The 23899-nt window shown below is 44.1% G+C and overlaps 1 protein-coding gene across 1 annotated transcript in view; it reads left to right on the plus strand.

Moving 5' to 3' along the window:
* The window catches only part of GCN1 (GCN1 activator of EIF2AK4), an 84922-nt gene that overhangs the window by 53633 nt on the left and 7390 nt on the right, over positions 1-23899 (plus strand). Inside the window, 14 exon segments of the mRNA XM_032229065.1 lie at positions 2-100; positions 1573-1769; positions 2947-3089; positions 4396-4513; positions 6134-6349; positions 7393-7557; positions 8880-9041; positions 9757-9849; positions 11576-11719; positions 13274-13543; positions 15256-15369; positions 17309-17539; positions 20205-20398; positions 20965-21079. Coding sequence (XP_032084956.1) covers positions 2-100; positions 1573-1769; positions 2947-3089; positions 4396-4513; positions 6134-6349; positions 7393-7557; positions 8880-9041; positions 9757-9849; positions 11576-11719; positions 13274-13543; positions 15256-15369; positions 17309-17539; positions 20205-20398; positions 20965-21079 — 2261 coding nt within the window.

The raw sequence follows: 23899 nt of genomic DNA on the forward strand, positions 1-23899 counted from the left end.
GAAGGCATGGGCGAATCTTGCTTTGAAGACCTCCTGCCGTGGCTGATGGAACCTTGACGTACGAGCAGAGTTCGGTTGATCGGTCAGGGGGCTGCGCAAGGTAAGAGGGAGCAGGTGGGGGGTGGGATTCCACAGGTGGGATCGGGGCTCAGCACATCCCAGCACATGTCAAGCTGTACAGTTTTCTTCTTTGGTTCATGAATGTTGGAGTTCGAGGTTGTGCTTCTTTCATGAGATGCTTGCAAAAAACTAATGTAGGTCCAGGTAGATCAATTGGTTTCTCTCCTCCCCTCCCCTCTCCTCTCCCCTCCCTTCTCTCCCCTCCCCTTCTCTCCTCTCCCTCCCTCCCTTCTCTCCTCTCCCCCTCCCTCCTCCTCCTCTCCCCTCCCTCCTCTCCTCTCCCCTCCCTTCTCTCCTCTCCTCCCTCCCTCCTCTCCTCTCCCCTCCCTTCTCTCCTCTCTCCCTCCCTCCTCTCCCCTCCCTCCCTCTCCTCTCCCCTCCCTCTCTCCCTCCCTCCTCTCTCTCCCCTCCCTCCTCTCCTCTCCCCTCCCTCCTCCTCTCCCCTCCCTTCTCCCTCCCTCTCCTCTCTCCTCCCTTCTCTCCTCTTCCTCTTCCTTCCTTTCCTCTCCTTTCTCCCCTCTCTTTCTCTCCCTTTTTTCTCTTTCCTCTTTTTCTTTCTCCTCTATTCCCCTTGCCTTTCTCCTCTCCTCCCCTCCCCTCCTTTCCTCCTCTTTCTCCCCTCTCTTTCCTTTTCTCTTTCCTTCTTTCTCCTCTCCCCTCCCTTCTCTTCTCCTCTCCCCTCCCCCTCCTTTCCTCCCCTTTCTCCCCTCTCTTTCTCTTTTTTTCTCTTTCCTCTTTTTCTTTCTCCTCTATTCCCCTCACCTTTCTCTCTCCTCCCCTCCTCTCCCCTCCCTTTCTCCCCTCTCTTTCTCTTTCCTTATTTTTCTTTCTCCCCTCCCTTCCCCTCCCTTTCTCTCTTCTCTACTCTTCCCTCCTTTCCTCCTCTTTCTCCCCTCTTTCCTTTTCTCTTTCCTTCTTTCTCCTCTCATCTCCCTTCTCTCCTCTCTCCTCCTTTCCTCTTCTTTCTCCCCTCTCTTTCTCTTTCCTTCTTTTTCTTTCTCCCCTCTCTTCCCCTCCCTTTCTCTACTTTTCCCTCCTTTCCTCCTCTTTCTCCCCTCTCTTTCCTTTTCTCTTTCCTTCTTTCTCTTTCTCCTCTCCCCTCCCTTCCCTTTCTCCTCTCCTCTCCCCTCTTCTCCTCATATTTCTGACCGTTGCTGTCTCCTGAGCTCACGTGATCCCCCCTTTGTGACCTTCCCGACAAGTCAAGTCAATGCCGAAGCCGGATTCACTTTGCAACCATTTTACCAACCTATGCACTGCGGTGATTCGCTTAACAACGGCAGCAAGAAATCTCATCTCATGGGGGCCAAGCACACTTAACCAACGTCCTGCTTAACACCAGAAACATTGGGCTCAATGACGGGTCATAAGCCGAGGACTCTCCGTGTGCTAAAGACCAAGCATTATATTTTGTCGATCTGTTGGTTAGGAGGATTCTGTTTTGTGTCCCAGGTTTGGCTGAGGTTATGGCTGGTTTGGGAGTGGAGAAACTGGAGAAGCTGATGCCAGAAATCGTGGCTACAGCCAGCAAAGTGGACATTGCTCCCCACGTCCGCGACGGTTACATTATGATGTTCAATTACCTGCCCATCACCTTTGGGGAGAAGTTCACCCCTTACGTCGGGCCCATTATACCTTGCATCCTTAAGGTAAGAAGCCCGAAGGAAATCTTGAAGTGAGGGAGAAAAGGATGGATTTACCTCCCCTGAAAGAGATATTCCTGGAGGTTGGGAATGGCTTTGAGATGGTTTTCCTGGAACCGGTTTGATCTAGGGGTTAAGGCGCCCGGTGAGACAGCTGGAGACCGTGAGTTCTAGTTCTGCCTTAGCCAGGAAGGCGAGCTGTGTGACTCTGGACTAGGAGACAGTGAGTTCTGGTCCTGCATTAGGCATGAAAGTTGGCTGAATGACTTTGGGGCCAATCACCAGGAGACCGTGAATTCTAGTCCCACCTTAGCCATGAAAGCCATCTGGGTGTCTTTGGGCCAATCGCCAGGAGACAGTGAGTTCTAGTCCACCTTAGGCATGAATGCCGGCTGAATGACTTTGGGCCAATCATCGGGATGGTGAGTTCTAGTCTTGCCTTAGGCATGAAAGATTACTGGGTGACTTTGGGCCAATCACCGGGAGACAATGAGTTCTAGTCCCTCCTTGGGCATGAAAGACATGTGACTTTGGGCCAATCATCAGGGAATGGTGAGTTATAGTCCTGCCAGGCATGAAAGGTTACTGGGTGACTTTGGGCCAATCACCAGGAGACAATGAGTTCTAGTCCCGCCTTAGGCATGAAAGCTGACTGAGTGACTCTGGGCCAATCAGCAGGAGAAGGTGAGTTCTAGTCCCGCCTTAGGTATGAAAGACATGTGACTTTGGGCCAATCACCAGGAGACAGTGAGTTCTGCCTTAGGCATGAAAGATTACTGGGTGACTTTGGGCCAATCCCTAGAAGACAGTGAGTTCTAGTCCCGCATTAGGCATGAAAACTAGCTGGGTGATTTGGGGCCAGTCACCAGGAGACAGGGAGTTCTAGTCCACCTTAGGCATGAAAGCCAGCTGAGTGACTTTGGGGCCAGTCTCCTTCTCTCTCCTCCCAACCCACCTCACAGGGTTGTTGTGGGGGGAAATAGGAGGAGAAATGTGTGGTGATATGCTCATCATCTTCTTTGTAAAAGAAAGAAAGCTGGGATTCAAATAAAAGCCATCGAGTCCCTTTATGTCCAAAGCCTTGTTCCAATCCGGGATTTCATCAATCATTTGTTTGTCTACTTGCAGCACCGGAGCAGAAAGAATTGTGTGGCTTACAGGTGGCTCTTTGTTCCCTTTCCAGGCCTTGGCAGATGAGAACGAGTTTGTGCGGGACACGGCCCTCCGTGCAGGGCAGAGGATTATAAGCATGTATGCAGAGACGGCCATCGCCTTGCTCCTGCCACAGCTGGAACAAGGCCTCTTCGACGACCTCTGGAGAATCAGGTATGACCCAGGCTTCCAACCCTGGCCCCTGGCTCGTCCCAAAGGTGGCTTTTTTTTTTGCAAGAGGCCACTGGACTTTCTTGTTTTTGCTTTGAAGACGTTTCGCTTCTCATCCAAGAAGCTTCTTTAATTCTGACTGGAAGGTGAAGAATGGAAGGATTTATACTGCTTGCAGACAGCTGGTCATTCCATTCCATTCTCCGTTCTGTTCTCTATTCTATTCTATTCTTTCTATTCTATTCTATTCTCTATTCTATTCTATTCTCTATTCTATTCTCTCTATTCTATTCTATTTTCTATTCTATTCTGTTCTCTATTCTATTCTATTTTCTATTCTCTATTCTATTCTGTTCTCTATTCTATTTTCTATTCTATTCTATTCTCTATTCTATTCTGTTCTCTATTCTATTCTATTTTCTATTCTATTCTATTCTCTATTCTATTCTACTCTATTTTCTATTCTATTCTATTCTCTATTCTGTTCTCTATTCTATTTTCTATTCTATTCTATTCTCTATTCTATTCTGTTCTCTATTCTATTCTATTTTCTATTGTATTCTATTCTCTATTCTATTCTACTCTATTTTCTATTCTATTCTATTCTATTCTCTATTCTATTCTGTTCTCTATTCTATTTTCTATTGTATTCTATTCTATTTTCTCTTGTATTCTATTTTCTATTCTATTTTATTTTCTCTTTTATTTTATTTTATATTCTATTTTATTTTCTATTCTATTCTATTTTCTATTCTATTCTTAATCTATTCTATTCTACTTTCTCCATTCTATTCTATTCCATTCCCTCTTCTCTTTCTGTCAATTCCACTCTATTATTCCATTCTATTCTTTCTATTCTGTTCTGTTCTATTCTATTCTTCTATTCTCTTTCCTTCTTTCCTTATTCTATTCTATTCTATTCCATTCTCTTTCCTTATTCTATTCCATTCTATTCTCTATTCTATTCTATTCTCTATTCTATTCTAATCTTTTCTTTTCTATTCTATTTTCTATTCTACTCTATTCTACTTTCTCCATTCCATTCTATTCCATTCCCTCTTCTCTTCTCTTCTCTTTCTTTCCATTCGACTCCACTCTATTATTCCATTCTATATTCTGTTCTGTTCTGTTCTCTTCTTATTCTATTCTATTCTTATTCTTATTCTATTCTATTCTACTCTATTTCCACTCCACCACTCTATTATTCCATTCCATTCCATTTCTATTCTATTCTATTTTATGTTCTATTCTATTCTAACCCAGTTGCCCTGCTTTTTCCTTCAGTCTGCATTTTTGTGTTTCGGAACAGGTACAGCTCAGTTCAGCTTCTGGGAGACCTCCTGTTCCACATTTCAGGAGTTTCTGGGAAAATGACAACCGAGACGGCCTCCGAGGATGATAATTTTGGAACAGCCCAATCCACCAAAGTAAGTTAAAGTGAGGTTCCCCAACCCGTGGGATGCGGTTCTATTCACAACCAGCCCACGTGGATTGGCACGCATGTACGTGGCTCGACTCGCATAAGCGGCGGGCTGGGGAGCACGAGTCAAGCGTTCTGACCCAGCTCCCCAAACCCTTTGAAGTTAACTCAGTGATTCTGTTATGAAGAGCGCCAGCAGTCCTGGGAAAAAAAGTTTCAGCTTATCTGTCCTTGTTTTTATTTTTTATTTTTATTTCTTTTTCTTATATATATATATTTTATTTTTTAATAATATTTTTAAACACATCGTGTCTAACCTAATATATATCCCTCCCTTCTTTAATAAAAATGAATTAAGTTAGATACAGTTAAGTTTTGATTATTAGGGGGAAAATGTTATGATACAGGATATAGTCAAATAAAGAAGGGATAATGATGACAATCTATATGTATGAGTATAAGCTAAGGAAACTGGATGAAAATTGCCAACAGTGATTCGCAAAGAAGTATTAGAAAAGTTTGTTATTAAATATTATGGATGTTTAGCTAGAATAGGACATGAGGATTCAGTGTTATTGGAGGATTTCAGAAATATTAAATGAAATGCCAGTATGTGGTTATGTATTAAATCTTAGTATATTTTATGATGAAGGACGTTTAAATAATTATAGTCAAATAAAAATGGAGGTATAAGGGTAACATGTATAAATATCTGAGTTAAAATACTATGGCAGAAGATCTAAGATTGTTTTGTTATTGGAAAGATATGTTGATAGATGGAAGAATATAACTTAAAACTTGTCAAACTTAGTGAAATTTAGTGATAATAGATATAGTTAAAGAAATAATTGATAATAATAATGTATACAATGTGTAGTGTTATGATAAGTAATAATTGGATATGAATATTGAATGGTACCCATGAAAGGAAGATTAGAAATCCTTTTGGATTAAATACAAAGGTTAATAAAAAAGAATTAAGTTAGATAGAGTTAAGTTTTGATTATTAAGGGGGAAATGTTATGATACAGGATATAGTCAAATAAAGGAAGGATAATGATGACAACCTATATATATTTGTATGAGTATAATATAAGGAAACTAGATGAAAATTGCCAACAGTGATTTGCAAAGAAGGATTAGAAAAGTTTGTTATTAAATATTATGGATGTTTAGCTAGAATAGAACATAAGGATTCAGTGTTATTGGAGGATTTTAGAAATATTAAATGAAATGCCACTATGTGATTATGTATTAAATCTCAGTATATTTTATGATGAAGGACGTTTAAACAATTAAAGTCAAATATAAATGGAGGTATAAGGATAACGTATAAATATCTGAGTTAAAATACTTGAGTTAATATGAATCATGCTTGAGGACTCTGGAAGAGATGCACGAAAACCTTTTGTAACCAACTGATACATTTTCTACAGTATGTAAAAAAGGAAGATTTTACGTGTTGTGTTTGTTTTGAAAATAAAAATAAATTCTATTTTAAAAAAAAAAGAAACAAAAGGATGTTTAGTTTTGGTGGGGATAAAAAAAAGGGGAAAATGGCTTTTACTTTCCTTTCTAATTTTGGTTTTTTTAAGTGGTTTAAAAAAAAACTATTATGTATTTCCAGGCTATCATCAGCGCTCTCGGCGTAGAACGAAGGAACCGAGTACTGGCTGGGCTTTACATGGGCCGCTCCGATACCCAGCTGGCTGTTCGCCAGGCATCGCTGCATGTTTGGAAAATTGTGGTTTCCAACACTCCACGGACTCTGCGTGAGATTCTCCCGACTCTCTTCGGCCTCCTCCTGGGATTCTTGGCCAGTACCTGTGCGGACAAGAGAACAGTTAAGTCTTCGGGCCGTGCGGTTTATTTCTGCCACCTGTTTAGAAAGGCTCTTCCCTATCTGAACGGACATGCCGTATTGTTGTTTCTTTCGTGCCGCCCGAAATCTCTTCATCTTAAGATGCTGTACGGGTAGTCCTCAGGTAACAACTGTCGTAGATGTGAGTCAGTGGTCAAGCATCCCCAGTTTGGCTCATCCAAACTGGGGATTTGGCCACGTCTTAAGTGTGGAAAACAGCCCGAAGTCCCTTTCTTCGATGCTGTCGTATCTTTGAATTGTCACTAAATGAATGGCAGTGTTGTGGCCCACCAGCAGACAGCTGACACAGATTCAGACAGTGAGGAGGTTGGGGAGGAACCTGGGCCAGTCCTGGAGTCTGGGGAAGGCTCGGGTGAGGGCTCTGTGTCAGAGGCAGAGAGGGGGCCAGGGCCTTCTGACAGTTATCAGCCGCCTTCAGAGTCAGACATCAGTGAAGCAGACGAACAGCAGGAGCCTGTTCCCAGTGTGTGCATGCACAGAGCTGCCAGACGAAGGGAAGAGCTAAAGAACAGGGGCCGACTTAGGCCACAGGGGGATGATGAATAGCCCCTCCCAGGGGAAGTAAAAGAGGAGCGACAGGGGAGTGGAGTTTGCAGGAGACCATTAGTTCGCTTCATTGGTTCGCGACTCTCCGAGACTCCTTGCTAAGTACTGCAGATCTCGGCCTGGCAGCTCTCCAAGCCAGATAAGGTCTGTGACTGTGAATCCTCCCTTGAAGGACTTTGCTGGATGTGAATGAGCAGAATTCACAGTCAATTAATAAAAGGGCTTTTGGTGGGGACAAGGAGTTGGCTTCAGGCTCTCGGGAAGCCTCAAGGGTCGAGTGGAGGCACTGATCTATGCCGGTTTTGCTTACTAAAGCCAGGATCGTGAATAATTTCCTTTTGCGGTAAAGGGGCAAGACAGAGAATTGGGGACACAATTCACGAGTTTGATGAGGGTTTTGTTGAGAGCATTGTGGGGGGGAACTCTATTCGCTCACCTGTATCTTTTTGGGGGGGCAGATTGCGGCACGGACCCTGGGGGATCTTGTCCGAAAGCTGGGGGAGAAGATTCTTCCGGAGATCATCCCCATTTTGGAAGAGGGTCTAAGGTCTGAAAAAAGTGACAAGAGGCAGGGGGTCTGCATTGGCCTGAGCGAAATCATGAAGTCCACCAGCCGGGATGCAGTAAGTGAATTTTTCTAGGGGTTGTTAAAAGATTGGGGTACATAACCTTCCTTCCTTCTTTCCTGTCTGCTGCTGGCTTTATAATCTTTCTCTTTATCTCTTTCATTTTTTTCTCTTTTCTGTCTTTCTCTTCTTCCTTCCTTCCTTCCTTCCTCCCTCACTACCTCTCTCCCTTCCTTCCCTCCCTCCTCCCATCCATTCATCCTATTTTCTCCTTCCTTCCTTCCTTCCTCCTTCCCTCCCATCCATTCATCTTATTTTCTCCTTCCTTCCTTCCTTCCTCACTACTTCTCTCCCTTCCTTTCTTCCCTCCCTCTCTCACATTCATTCCTATTTTCTCCTTCCTTCCTTCTTTCCTTCCTTCCTTCCTCCCTCCCTCCCTCCCTCCCTCCCTACTTCTCTCCCTTCCTTCCTTCCCTCCCTCTTTCCCTCCCATCCATCCATCCATCCATTCTATTTTCTCTTTCCTTCTTTCCTTCCTCCTTCACTACCTCTCTCCCTCCCATCCATTCATCCTATTTTTTCTTTCCCTCCCTCCCTCCCTCCCTTCCATCCATCCATCCATCCTATTTTCTCCTTCCTTCCTCCCTTCCACCGTCTCTCTCATCCATCCATCTATTCATCCTATTTTTTCCTTCCTTCCTTCCTTCCTTTTTTCCTTCCTCCTTCACTACCTCTCCCTCCCATCCATTCATCCTATTTTATCCTTCCTTCCTTCTTTCCTTCCTTTTTTCCTTCCTCCTTCACTACCTCTCCCTCCCATCCATTCATCCTATTTTATCTCTTCCTTCCTTCCTTCCTTCCTTCCTTCCTTCCTTCCTTCCTTCCTTCCTTCCTTCCTTCCTTTTTTCCTTCCTCCTTCACTACCTCTCTCCCTCCCATCCATTCATCCTATTTTATCCTTCCTTCCTTCCTTCTTTCCTTCCTTTTTTCCTTCCTCCTTCACTACCTCTCCCTCCCATCCATTCATCCTATTTTATCCCTTCCTTCCTTCCTTCCTTCCTTCCTTCCTTCCTTCCTTCCTTCCTTTTTTCCTTCCTCCTTCACTACCTCTCTCCCTCCCATCCATTCATCCTATTTTATCCTCCCTCCATTATTCCTTATGGGGAAAATGTGTTTCGTCCTCATCCTCTTTGGTCCTCCTCGCACCTCCCCGAACCAATTCCAAGCGCATCCCTGGAGTTCCCTGCGGGAAGACGTTCTTCTGAATATTCTGTTGGTTTCAAGGGGAGGCGTTGAAGCCCTTCTCTGGCCCCGATTGCTTGTTGTCGCGAGCGCTTCTTCGCAGCCGCTCCGAAGATGTTCCCTGTTCTTCCTTTCAGGTGCTGTGCTTTTCTGAATCTCTCGTGCCCACCGTCAGGAAGGCCCTGTGCGACCCTCTGGAAGAGGTGCGAGAAGCGGCCGCCAAAACGTTCGAACAGTTGCACTCGACCATCGGATTCCAGGCCCTGGAAGACATCCTCCCTTTCCTGCTAAAGCAGCTGGTAAGGATGCCGAGGTCTTGCCACATCCCACCGTGCCCCTCTGAACGTCCTGGGTGGAATGGAAAGATGGCACAATTAACCTCTTGCCTGTTGGATGATTGGCTTGAAGGGGCGTCGGTTAGGCAAGAGGTTGGCCATTGATTGGGTGAAGGAACCAGCTGCCTTTCAAGGCCCGGCTCTTGTCTTCCAGCTGATGGGATTTGAATCGGGGGACCCCTAGCAATACCTGCTCAGCTTGGGGTTCCACGGGATATAGAATAGCAGAGTTGGAAGGGACCTTGGAGGTTTTCTCATCCAGCCCATTGCTCAAGCAATGCACCCTAGACCAGCACCGAGTCTCCAAACCGGAATATGTGTGCATGTGTTTTTTGGGCTATTTTCAGGCCATTTTCTGGTGCTCCGGTGCCCGTGAAGACCAGCTGGTGCCCGCAGAGAAGGCTCAGTGTGCCACCTCTGGTACGCGTGCCATAGGCTCATCATCACGGCCCCATACCCTTTCAAACAAATCGGCTTCCCAATTTTTTCCCCCTCGAAAACACGCAGCAATACAGCACCCACAACTTCCTTCCACTGATGAATTCTTCTCAAAGTCAGGAAATTCGTCCTTAATTCTAGGTTGGATCTCTACTTTCGAGTTTCCGTCCCTTCCTCCTTGTCCTGCCTTCAGGCGCTTTGGAGAGGAATTAACTCTTTCTATTCCCTCCTCTTCCTCCAGGAATGTGACGAAACATCAGAGTTCGCCCTGGATGGTCTAAAGCAGGTTATGGCTGTGAAGAGTCGAGTTGTGTTGCCTTACTTGGTGCCAAAGGTGCGTTTGCTTCTCTTCTTCCGGTTCTGAAAGATGCTCACTTCCTGTTCTACTTCTTCAATGCCTAAATCTAACTTGGATGGATAGAAATAAGATGGATGGATGGATAGATGATAGATAGATGATAGATAGATAGATAGATAGATAGATAGATAGATAGATAGATAGATAGATAGATGATTGATAGATAGATAGATAGATAGATAGATAGGATAGGATAGATGATAGATGATAGATGATAGATGATAGATGATAGATGATAGATGATAGATGATAGATGATGATAGATGATAGATGATAGATGATAGATGATAGATGATAGATGATTGATAGATGATAGATGATAGATGATAGATGATAGATGATAGATGATAGATGATAGATGATAGATGATAGATGATAGATGATAGATGATAGATGATAGATGATAGATGATAGATGATAGATGATTGATAGATGATAGATGATAGATAGATGGATAGGTAGATAGATAGATAGATAGATAGATAGATAGATAGATAGATAGATAGATAGGATAGATGATAGATGATAGATGATTGATAGATGATAGATGATAGATGGATAGATGGATAGATGGATAGATGGATAGATGATTGTTAGGGTTCACCGACAAATGCACGCTCGACAAAAGCGCGGCGATGAAACTGCGGTGAGAAAACTGAGTTCTAAATCGCGCCGATGAATGAGGGCAGAAGCGCGCCGACTTAAATTGCGCTTCCCTTACCTTAACTTAAATTGCACTTCTGTTGGCGCGTTGTTGTTGGCACCCTGTTGTGGGCGTGTTGATGACGTCACGGTTTTCTCGCCGGAGTTTCGTCAGCGCGGTTGTGTCGTGCACGCATTTGTCGGGTCACGGATTGATAGATAGATGTAGATGATAGAAATGGATAGATAGATGGATAGATGATTGATAGATGTAGAGATGGATAGATGATAGATAGATGTACATGATAGAGATGGATAGATGATAGATAGATGTATAGATGATAGATAGATAGATGTAGATGATAGATGTATAGATGATAGATACATAAATGTAGATAATAGATAGATGGATAGATGATAGATGGATAGATGATAGATAGATAGATAGATAGATAGATAGATAGATAGATAGATGATAAATAGATGTATAGATGATAGATAGATAGATGTAGATGATAGATGTATAGATGATAGATACATAAATGTAGATAATAGATGGATAGATGATAGATAGATGAATAGATGATAGATAGATGTACATGATAGAGATGGATAGATGATAGATAGATGGATAGATGATAGATAGATAGATAGATAGATGTAGATGATAGATGTAGAGATGATAGATACATAAATGTAGATAATAGATAGATGGATAGATGATAGATAGACGTAGATAGAGATGGATGGATGATAGATAGATGTAGATGATAGATGGATAGATGATTGATGTAGATGATAGATAGATAGATGTAGATAGATAATAAATATAGATAAATAATACATAGATGGATAGGTGATGGATATAGATATATAGATAGACAGCTGGTAGACAAATGCAGATGAGAGATTGATAGATAGATGATAGATAGATACTTGATAGATGATAGCTGGATGGATGGATGGATGTATAGATAAGATAGACAGATAAAAAAGAAACGGACATACTGGTTTTCTTCCTTTAATATTAAACATAAATCTCCTTTCTCGTTTCCGTTAGCTTATTTCCCCTCCCGTCAACACCCGAGTCCTGGCCTTCCTGTCCTCGGTTGCCGGCGATGCTCTCACCCGGCACCTGGGTGTCATTCTGCCCGCCATGATGTCTGCCCTCAAGGAGAAGCTTGGCACAAGCGATGAACAGCAGGCAAGTTGGTTTCGGCATGAGATTGATTTCAGGCTCCTCCTACAGGAGCCAGAAGTACAGGTGGTCCTTGGCTTACGACCCCAACGGAGCCCAACATTTCTATTGCTAAGTGAAACATTCGTTCAGCAAGCTTGGCTCCATTTTACGACCTTCCTTGCACGGTTGTTAAAGTGAACCGTCGCATCTCTTAATTCAGTAATACACTCGTGAAGTCCATCGGGCTTCCCTGTTGCTTGCCAGAAGGTCGCCAAAGGGGACGCTGCCACCGTCATAAATATGGGTCAGTTTCCAAGCGTCTGAATTTTGATCACGTGGCCACTGAGAGGCTGCCACGGCCATAAATGTGAAAAAACGGTCCCTTTTGGCAGCACTGTTGTAACTCTGAACGTTCACGAAATGAACTGTTGTAAGTTGAGGACTACCGTATTTTTTGGAGTATAAGCCGGACCTTTCCCCCCCCCAAAAATAGGGTGAAAATTTGGGTGCGTTGTATACACCAAATGTAGCCCCCCCCACCCTCCACCAGAGGCCAAAAACGCCAGGCATGGAGGCAGCAATGGTCTGTGGCAATCCCTGCAGCCTGGAACAGCTGATCGGCGGGTATTCCAGCAGCCCGATCCCCCTGCCAATCAGCTGTTCATGCTGAATCAGGCTGCAATAACTGCTCTGAAGCTAACCTGGCTGGTCAGTTTGTAGCAGCGATCACATTCAGAAAGCACAGTAACTGATTCCGCAGGGTTCAAAATCAGAATCATATACCAATGATGGCGAACCTTTTCAGCACTGAGTGTGGAAACCGGGACGTGTGTGCATGCCCATGCATGTGTGCATACCAGAGTACCAGAAACCTAAACGGCTGGCCGGTGCTCATGTGTGCGCCGGTCACCTGGTCTTTGGGATTCCTGTGCTGGCCTGCACGCCGGCCAGCTGGTCGGACACCCAAAGACCAGCTGGCTGTTTTTTGGCTGTTTTTGGCCATTTTGCAGGCCGTTTTTGGGGCGGTTTTCAGGCTGGTTTTCAGCCCTCTGGCACCCACGAAGACCAGCCAGCCGGTGCGCATATCCATGCTGGGAAGCAGAAGAGCAGCTGGTGATGATGCCCACAGAGAGGGCTCTACATGCAAAATACAATACATTACATAATATACAATACATTACCAAAAGCAGGTTTTCCAAGGTAGCACTCAATACAAGCAAAACACAAGCAGTTTCACTTTCAGTTCTCGGCTAAGCCAGGCTGCTTCCTGTCTCCTTGTTGCTCACACAGCAAAGACTGTTTCAGAGTCCAAATAGCCCTCCTTGGCTGACTTAGTTGCTGTGCCTATTCATTGGCTGACCTTGTTACCATGTGTCAGCTGTGTTACCATGGATACTGGTAGGCAGAGGCAGAATTTGTTTTCTTCTCATTTTCCTCCCCCCCAAAAACTAAGGCTGCGTCTTATACTCCGGAGCATCTTATACTCCGAAAAATACGATCAACAATAAAAAAGTGGGGAAAGTCTTGGAAAAGTTTCTGACACAACCCCCAAATGGTTGGATCGTCTCTCTATCGCAGGAGATGCTGAACTGCCAGGCTGTCATTCTGTCGGTAGAGGCCGAGGCCGGGCAGCGGATCATCATTGAGGATCTCTTGGAGGCAACTCGCAGCGCCGAAGTCGGACGGCGCCAAGCCGCGGCTGTCATCCTCAACATCTACTGCTCCAAGACCAAGGCTGACTACACAGCCCATCTGCGCAACCTGGTCTCGGGCCTGATCCGCCTCTTTAACGACACCAATGCCGTGGTGCTGAACGAAAGCTGGGACGCCCTCAACGCCATCAGCAAGGTAAGCCTTGGAAGCCGTCTTGAGAGGAGAGTGGAGGAGCCAAGCTTTGGGGCGATGCGCCACCTTGAGACAGAGAGAGGAGAATCTGGTTCCACCACAAAACCGCGGTCGACTAAAGCGCGGTCGACGAAACCGCGTACCTGACGTCATCACAGCGCGACGAAAAAAGCACGCTGTGAGCGGTAAAGCTAAAATTAAGGCGTAAACCTAAACCTAACCCCCCGAAACCTAACCCTAAACCTAACCCTAAACCTAACCCTAAACCTAACCCTAAACCTAACCCTAAACCTAACCCTAAACCTAACGCTAACCCTTAACCTAACCCTAACCCTAAACCTAACCCTAAACCTAACCCTTAACCTAACCCTAAACCTAAACCTAACCTTTAACCTAACCCTAAACCTAACGCTAACCCTTAACCTAACCCTAAACCTAACCCTAACGCTTTACCTAACCCTAAACCTAACCCTTACCTTAACGTGAATTGGCTTGCTTTAAAAGCTCTTTTTAAAGCGCCCTTTTTTCTCCGCGGTCGTATTTGTCGCGCTGCTGATGACGTCAGGTACGCGCTTTAATCGGGCACGCTTTAGTGGACCGCGGTTTTGTCGTGCCACGGAGAATCTTGGTAGTAGATTGAGCAATGGGGTCCTTGGTGCTCTCTGAGCCTGGTGGGTTTCTTGTAGACGTCTCATTACCACATTGGGTAACATCATCAGTACTAGTGGGCAGTGGAGTTTGCAAGGAAGAGGAGGAGGAGAAGGAAGAGGAGGAGCATTGTGAAATCCTTGGTGCTCTCTGAGCTTGGTTGCTTTCGTGTAGACGTCTTATTACCACATTGAGTAACATCATCATTACTAGTGGGGTGTGGGGTTTGCAAGGAAGAGGAAGAGAACCGTGGAGTCCTTGGTATTAGGGATGATATGATAGTCGTCAGGGTTCCAAATGGCATCGAAAAGTAAATCGGAGTCCGAGGCAAAGTGTTGGTCAAAGTTCCAATTGATTAAGAGAGCCATGTTGGCACACCTGGTAAAACCCAAATCTGAAAGCTTCCCGGATTTCCCCACCCAGTTGAAAGTTCAAGATCCTGCCCCCCACACTCACAAGTCCATCCCATGGTCCAATCTCCCACTGCCACGCTGGCAGTTCCACCCATCCAGATCCTGTCAGGTGCAGAGGTGCAGAGACAAAGGATGACCTTGGCTTTCTAGAAAGAATGTTGTTATGGCTACATAGCATCTAACCCCGTACAATCCTCCCTCCCATCTTCCCACCATAGAAAATGCCTAGGAGAATAACAGCAAGTGCGGCAGGCCAAAGACCCAAAAGAAAAGATGGCTGCAGGCCTGACAATAGCAGTGTTCCAATATTTGAGGGGCTGCCACAAAGAAGAGGGGGGTCGATCTATTCTCCAAAGCACTTGAAGGCAGGGCAAGAAGCCATGGATGGAAACTAATCAAGGAGATAAGCAACCTGGAACTAAGGAGAAATTCCTGACAATTAACCAGTGGAACGACTTGCCTCCAGAAGTTGTGGTTGCTCCATCACTGGAGGTTTTTAAGAAGAGATTGGACAACCATTCGTCTGGAATAGACTAAGGTCTCCTGCCTGAGCAGGGGGTTGGACTAGAAGACCTCCAAGCCCCCCTTCCAGCTCTTTTATTCTGTCATTGATGGATGTTTCCTCGTGTGATGGAATTCTGCTTCCTTTCCTAGAAATTAGACGCCGGCAGCCAGCTGGCCCTCATAGATGACCTCCACAGGGATATCCGTATCGTTGGCAACGATGCCGCTGGAGAACATGTGCCTGGATTCTGCATTCCCAAGAAGGTAACAGCAGGGGGCATTTAATGTGACAAAGTTATTTGTTCTGCATTCTACTCTACTCTACTCCACTCCACTCCACTCTATTCTATTCTATATTCTATTCGATTCTGTTCTATTCTATTCTTCTCTATATTCTATTCTATTCTACTCTACATTCTATTCTATTCTACTCTACATTCTATTCTATTCTATATTCTACTCTACATTCTATTCTATTTTCTACTCTACATTCTATTCTATTCTATTCTATTCTATTCTATTCTATTCTATTCTACTCTATATTCTATTCTACTCTACTCTACATTCTATTCTATTTTCTAAACATTCTATTCTATTTTCTACTCTACTCTACATTCTATTCTATATTCTACTCTACTCTACATATTATTCTATTTTCTACTCTACATTCTATTCTACTCTACTCTACTTATTCTATTCTATTCTATATATTCTACTCTACTTTACATTCTATTCTATTTTCTATACATTCTATTCTATTTTCTACTCTACATTCTATTCTACTCTATTCTACTCTATATTCTATTCTACTCTACATTATATTCTATTTTCTATACATTCTATTCTTTTCTACTCTACATTCTATTCTATATTCTATTCTACTCTATATTCTATTTTACTCTACTGTACATTCTATTCTATTCTACTCTATATTCTATTCTACTCTACTCTACATTCTATTCTACTCTACTCTACATTCTATTCTATTTTCTATACATTCTATTCTATTTTCTACTCTACATTCTATTCTATATTCTACTGTACATTTTATTCTATTCTATTCTATATTCTATTTTACTCTACTCTACATTCTATTCTATTCTATTTTCTCTACATTCTATTCTATATTCTACTCTACTCTACATTCTATTCTCTTTTCTATACATTCTATTCTGTTCTATTTTCTATTCTACTCTACATTCTATTCTATATTCTACTCTACATACAATTCTATTTTCTATTCTACGTTCTATTCTACTCTATATTCTACTCTACTATACATTCTATTTTCTATATATTCTATTCTATTTTCTACTCTACATTCTATTCTATTCTACTCTATTCTACTCTATTCTATTCTACTCTACATTCTATTCTATTTTCTATACATTCTATTCTATATTCTACTCTACTCAACATTCTATTCTCTTTTCTATACCTTCTATTCTGTTCTATTTTATATTCTACTCTACATTCTATTCTATATTCTACTCTACATACAATTCTATTTTCTATTCTACGTTCTATTCTACTCTATATTCTACTCTACTGTACATTCTATTCTATTTTCTATACATTCTATTCTATTTTCTACTCTACATTCTATTCTATTCTACTCTACTCTATTCTACTCTATATTCTATTCTACTCTACATTCTATTCTATTTTCTATACATTCTATTATATATTCTACTCTACTCTACTCAATATTCTACTCTATTCCACTCTATATTCTATTTTACTCTACTCTACATTCTATTCTATTTTCTACTCTACTCTACATTCTATTCTATTTTCTACTCTACTCTACATTCTATTCTATTCCATTCCATTCCATATTCATTTATTCTGTCATGGTTATGTAGTATATATTGGTGGTTGTGACTCTTTGAAAGCTGTATACAACGAAATTTCATTTTAATGTATGCCGATGAGTGTACATTCTGACTGACAGTAAAGTTATTCTAAGTCTAAGGCAAAAGGCAACTGGACTTTCTTGTTTTCTTTTCCCCTTGAAAACGTTTCGCTTCTCATCCAAGGAGCTCCTTCTGATCTAACGTCTCCTTGGATAAGAAGCAAGATGTTATTAAAGACAAAAAATATCCTCCTAATTAAACTTGGCAGTTGAATAGGAAGGGATGCCGCCTTGAATGCAGCCCGCCTCTCTGCTGAGCACATGACTACCTTGTCTCCTTCCAACCAGGGCGTGACCTCCATCCTACCTATGCTACGGGAAGGCGTCCTGACCGGCAACTCCGACCAGAAGGAAGAGGCGGCCAAAGCTTTGGGCTTGGTCATTAAGCTGACCTCCGCTGAAGCTCTGAAACCATCCGTCGTCAGCATTACCGGGCCCCTGATTCGGATCCTGGGCGATCGGTTCAGCTGGAATGTTAAGGTGGCTTTGTTGGAAACTTTGAGTCTTCTCCTGGCCAAGGTAAGCGAGGAAACTCTGGGAAGGAAATCCCCAAAGAACCTAGGGTAGACCCTGAGAGCAATAGCACTTAGACTTACCTCGTGCTTCTCCCAAAATAAGACCGGGTCTTATTTTCTTTTGGGCCCCAAAATAAGCACCAAGGCTTATTTTCAGGGGGTGTCTTATTCCCCCCCCCCTCCATATACGGACAGTGTCAGAGTTTTGGCAGCGTGACAAGATAAACCCAGGAGCAAAACAGAGCACACAGCACACAGAGCCTTTATACAATTAATAGTGGTTTATATATACACACATACACAGTAGATAAATTCCTCACCACTCAGCTACGGACACAAGGAGAGAAATGAGATACACGACGAGAGAGAGAAACACCCTCTAATAGCCACCTATATATAGACACCTCTTAAAATGGTAAATGACTTGTGTGGACCTCATCAGAGTCGTAAACTGGTTATACTTCTGTTGCTGAATCATCCTTACTGCATCATCTTACAGTTTACAGTTTATAACCTGACATCAGCTGGCAGCTATTAAATCCTCAGTACCTGGCACTCCTCCCATTTAAAGCTGGTACAGCTGATCATCCAAACGCTTTGACATAGTTTTTATACTTTTCCACAGATACAGGTTTTGTTAACATATCAGCTGCATTCCAATCACTCGGCACCGCAAGGAACCAGCTGGCTAGCTGTGCAGGCTCTTAAGTGGGGCTTATTTTGGGAGGGGTTTAAGGTTTAAGGTTTATTCAATTTGTATGCCGCCATATTCCCGAGAGACTCAGGGCGGCTAACAATCTGGGGGGAGGGGTACAAAATAAAAGTAAAAAGACAGACAATTTAAAAAAACAGCAACATTCATACCTCGGATGGGGCTGGAAGATTCAACAGCCCCAGGCCTGCCGGAACAACCAGGTCTTTGTGGAAAGCTGGAAGGGTGGTAAGGGTCCGGATCTCGACAGGGAGATCGTTCCAGAGGGCCGGAGCAGCCACAGAGAAGGCCCTCCCCCGGGGAGTTGCCAGCCGACATTGGCCGGCAGATGGAATTCGGAGGAGACCTAGTCTGTGGGATCTAACCGGTCTTTGGGAGGTAATCGGCAGGAGGCGGTCTCTCAAGTACCCAGGTCCGATACCATGTAGGGCTTTAAAAGTAACGACTAGCACCTTGAAGCGTGTCCAGAGACCAATGGGCAGCCAGTGCAGCTCGCGGAGGATAGGTGTGACGTGGGTGTACCGAGGTGCACCCACAATCGCTCGCGCGGCTGCATTCTGGACAAGCTGAAGTCTTCGAACACTCTTCAAGGGCAGCCCCATGTAGAGCGCATTACAGTAGTCCAGTCTTGAGGTCACAAGGGCGTGAGTGACTATCCAAAGGGCCTCCCGGTCCAGGTTGGGTCGCAATTGGTGTACCAGGCGAACCTGGGCAAAGGCCCCCCTGGTCACAGCCGACAAATGGTGTTCTAAAGTCAGCTGCGGGTCCAGGAGGACTCCCAAATTGTGAACCCTCTCTGAGGGGCGTATAATTTCACCCCACAGGCTGAGCGATGGAATAGCTGGACCATCTTTGGGAGGGAGCATCAATAGCCACTCGGTCTTGTCGGGATTGAGTGCAAGCTTGTAGGGTTTATATTATTATTATTATTATTATTTTCAAAAGTTTTTCTTTATTTTTTAACATACATATAATATAATCCAAAGTATACCATTACATCTTAACAAAAAATTTTTGAATATTCAATAATATATCAATTCTTTTTGCCATCAAGCCTCATCAATTTTTATTTGCTCTTCTGCTTTCCATACACCATATTGTAGACTATTTCATCTTCAACCTGTCTCCTCTTCCTCTCTCCTCCTCCCTACCTCCTTTTTCCCCTCTACCCTCTCTCTTCTCTACTTCCCCTTGCTCTCTCCCTCTCCTCTCCCCTCTTTCCACACTTTCCCTTTCTCCTCTTTTCCTCCCTTCTGCTTCCCTCTCTCCTGTCTCTCTCTTTCCCTCTCTTTATCTCCCTTCCAGTCTCTATTTTACGTGGTGTATTTACGTGGTATATTAGAATGCCGTATTCCAAGTGTGGCCTTACCAAGGCCTTATAAGGCGGTATTAACACTTCACATGATCTTGATTCTATCCCTCTGTTTATGTAGTCTAGAACTGTGTTGGCTTTTTTGGCAGCTGCTGCACACAGCTGGGTCATGTTTAAATGGTTGTCCACTAGGACTCCCAAGATCCCTCTCACAGTTACTACTATTGAGCAAGGTACCACATATACTGTACCTGTATATTTAGATATCTAACTTCAGAATTCCTAAATTTACATCTAAGGTGGTGAAACAAGGGGTAGCTTTGTTGATCGACTAGAAGTTACAAGCAGAACACAAGCAGGAGAGAACAGTTTCATTCAGAGTTCAGAGCAGACAGGGCCAGACAGATTGCTAGTTTACTTCTCAGAGCAGCAGACTGCTTAAGTTTCTGTTTCAATTCTCTGCACACACTCAGATCTGTTTTAGATTCCATTGGCTGACCTTGTTCCCATGTCTCTCCCAGTCATGAATATTTTTACAAGTTCCTTTCTGAGTCTCTTTCTCTGCCTATTATGCAGCCACAAGATCCCTCTCACAGTGACTTCTATTGAGCGGTAACGGCGGTGTGTAACGTTTCCCCTTGACAGGTGGGCCTTGCTCTGAAGCCGTTCCTGCCTCAGCTCCAAACCACCTTCACCAAAGCGTTGCAAGATCCGAACCGGGTGGTCCGTTTAAAAGCCGCCGAAGCTCTGGGGAAGCTGATTGCGATCCACGCCAAGGTGGACCCACTCTTCACCGAACTCTTGAACGGCATTCGAACCAGCGAGGACTCCGGCATCAGGCAAGTGACTGAGCTGATCCGGGAAGGGCTGAGGCTTCCTCCTCCTTTTTCCCCTCGGCGCGTTTCGTTCTGCAAAACGCATTTTTTGAATAGAATAAGAGTTGGAAGTCTGTGGGATAAAACCCAGAGTTATTTTAAAAAACATTTACCGTATTTTTTGGAGTATAAGACGCACCTCCCCCCATTAAAAGAGGGTGAAATTTTGTTTGCGTCTTATACACTGAATGTAGCTCCACCCATCCACCGTCCCCCACCCTTTGGCCTCTGCCTCCCAGCAATTTACCTCCTTGCAGCAAGGGGAAACGGTATAGGGTTTCCTGCCTAGGCAGGGGGTTGGACTAGAAGACCTCCAAGGTCCCTTCCAACTCTGCTATTGTAAAAATATAGGGTCTCCTGCTTGAACAGGGGGCTGGATTAGAAGATCTCCAAGGTCCCTTCTAGCCCAGAGATGCCTGGGTCATAAATCCAGAACATGCAAGAGGTGCCTCTGTTGTTTGGTCCCTGTTTTTTTTTTTTTAAACTCCTGCTGACTTCCTGTTTCCTCTCTCTTCCTTGGGATCTTTCAGGGACACCATGCTTCAAGCGTTGCGGTTTGTCACTCAGGGGGCAGGAGGCAAAGTGGATCCCGCTGTCCGGAAGAGTATTACCACCATGCTTCTCAGCATGCTGGGCCACGAAGAGGTAACTGCTTGCTGGAAACCTGGGGATTGCAACACTCCTCTCAGTTTGTGTTGACCAGTTCCTGGCTGGCGGGAGGAATTTCTGGAAGTTGGAAGTCCCCACTTCTAAGTTAGAGTCATAAGAAGCTAAGGAAACAGCGGACAGGAAAAATGGAAATGATGAGAAGCAGAATAGGTAACTAGCTGGCTTTTGACATCCCAGGGCCCTGATGGTGAACCTGCCAGCGTTCAAAATACACTATATTGCAAAGAGGTAAGGGAAGAAGGAAGGAGAGGAGGAAAGAAGTAGAGAAGGGAGGGAAGAAGGAAGGGAAAGGAAATGAGGGTGGAAGGGAGAGAAAGAGAAGGAGAGATAGTAGGAAGGGAAGAGGAAGAGTGGAGGAGAGGCAAGGGAAGAAGAAAGAGGTAAGGAGAGGTGGGTGGAAGGGAGAGAAAGAGAAGGCGAGAAGGGTGGAAGAGAGAGAAAGAGAAGGAGAGAGGATAGGAAGGGGAAGAGAGAGGGTAGGAGTAGGGGAGAGGTAAGGGAAGAAAGAAGGGGAAGGAGAGGAGGAAGGAAGGAAGTAGAGAAGGAAGGGAGGGAGAAAACAAAGGGAAAATAAGGTGGTGTTACTACAGGCGCTAGGGATGGTAAACAAAGCAACCCAAACTGTATATTATAACCTTTTAAATGGAATTACAAAAGTATAAGAATGGCAAAGAAAAAAAATAACTATGAATGTATACCTATAATTGTATGTAAGAGAATAAATGATAGTAAGAATATAAAACACAATATAGGTAAACAATATTTTGGTATAAATAGCTAAGTATAAATAAATATAGAATAGCACATAAAAATGGATAACGATTAAGGGGACCATAAATGCAAGATAGAAATGTATAGGAGGGAAAACACTAACTGTAAAGAAACCGATACGGAACTGCTGTATGATATACGATGGGACTTCTTGTTGCTATGTTGTTTTAAGTCATGTGTTTGTTTTTGTTGATGTGTTTATGTGTTTAAAAAAATTTTTTTTTAAACAAAACCAAAAACAAAATACACTATATTGCCAAAAGTATTCGCTCACCTGCCTTTACCCCCATATGAACTTACTGTAAGTGACCTCCCATTCCTAATCCATAGGGTTCAATATGACGTTGGTTCCCCCCTTTGCAGCTATAACAGCTTCAACTCTTCTGGGAAGGCTGTCCACAAGGTTCAGGAGTGCGTTTATGGGGATTTTTGACCATTGTCCCAGAAGCGCATTTGTGAGGTCACACACAGATGTTGGACGGGTTTACGTGGCCTACCACTTTGTGGCTGCGTTGCTGTCGTTCCCAAACACTTCCCCGTTCTTATAATACAGCTGACAGTCGACTGTGGAATATTTAGGAACGAGGAAATGTCACGACTGGATTTGTTGCACAGGTGCCATCCTATCACAGTTCCACGCTGGGATTCACTGAGCTCCTGAGAGCGATCCTTTCTTTCACAAATGTTTGTCAAAACAGTCTGCATGCCTAGGTTCTTGATTTTATACACCTGTGGCCATGAAAGTGATCGGAACACCTGATTCTGGTTATTTGGATGGGTGAGCGAACACTTTTGGCAATATGGTGTATCATCCAGAATCAAATCAGAGTCCAAGGCAGAGCTTTCATCAAAGTTCCAATTTAATAAGAGAGACATGTTGGTACAAACTGTGGAAAACCCGAATCTGAAAGCTTCCTGGGGTTCCCACCCAGTTGAAAGTTCATGATCTTGCCCCCACACCCACAAGTCCATCCCTTGGTCCAATCTTCATCTGCCATGCTGGCATTTCCACCCATCTAGTTCCGGTCAGGTGCAGAGGTGCGGATACAAAGGATGACCTTGGGTTTCTAGAAAGGAATGTTTTATTTTGACAACAATGCATTCTACAATTCTGCTCCTTACTATTCCCCCTCCCAATTACCTCACTAATGAAACAGCATAGTAAAGAAAGAGAGAGAGTGTGGCAGGCCGAAGATCCTAAAAGGAATATGACTGCAGGCCTGACAGAACCTCTGGCACATAAGCTATCAGCTCCGGCATGCTGGCCAGCTGATTTTTGACCTTCCGGAGGGCTGGGGGAGGCTGTTTTCACCCTCCCCAGGCTTCAGGAAAGACTTCAGAGCCTGGGGAGGGTGAAAAACAGGTCCAACGGGCCAACCAGAAGTCTGTTTCTGGCTTTGGGGGGAGGCTGTTTTAGCCCTCCCCAGGCCTCAGGAAAGACTTTTCCCCCCTCTCCGCCACGGAATAGTGGTGGTGCCGTGTGTGGGTCAGGGGGCGCACATGCATGCGCAGGTGGGCAGGGCATACTGAATTGTGGGTGTGGGCATGCGCATGCACCATTTGTGGGAATTACTTGTTTGTACACGAGTTTGACACCCCTGAGATAGGAGAGAGAGACACAGAGAGAGAGAGATAGAAGAGAGAGACAGAGAGAGAGAGATAGAAGAGAGAGAGGGAGAGATAGAAGAGAGAGAGACAGAGAGAGAGAGAGATAGAAGAGAGATAGAAGAGAGAAACAGAGAGAGAGATAGAAGACAGAGAGGGAGAGGGAGAGACAGAGACAGAGAGAGTGATAGAGTGGGAGAGAGAGATAGAAGAGAGATAGAGAGATAGAGACAGAGAGAGAGATAGAAGAGAGACGGAGGGAGGGAGGAATATTCTTTATTGGTCAAGTGTGATTGGGCACACAATTTGTCTCCAGTGCAGAAGCTCTCAAGTGTACATACAAGGGAGGCCCAAGATATTTTATCACCCCTCTTTCTGTTTCGTGTAGCATGCAGGTCCTCAATGGAAGGGCAGGGCTGG

The sequence above is a fragment of the Thamnophis elegans genome, chromosome 13 (assembly GCF_009769535.1).
Source record: "Thamnophis elegans isolate rThaEle1 chromosome 13, rThaEle1.pri, whole genome shotgun sequence".
Taxonomy (NCBI): domain Eukaryota; kingdom Metazoa; phylum Chordata; class Lepidosauria; order Squamata; family Colubridae; genus Thamnophis; species Thamnophis elegans.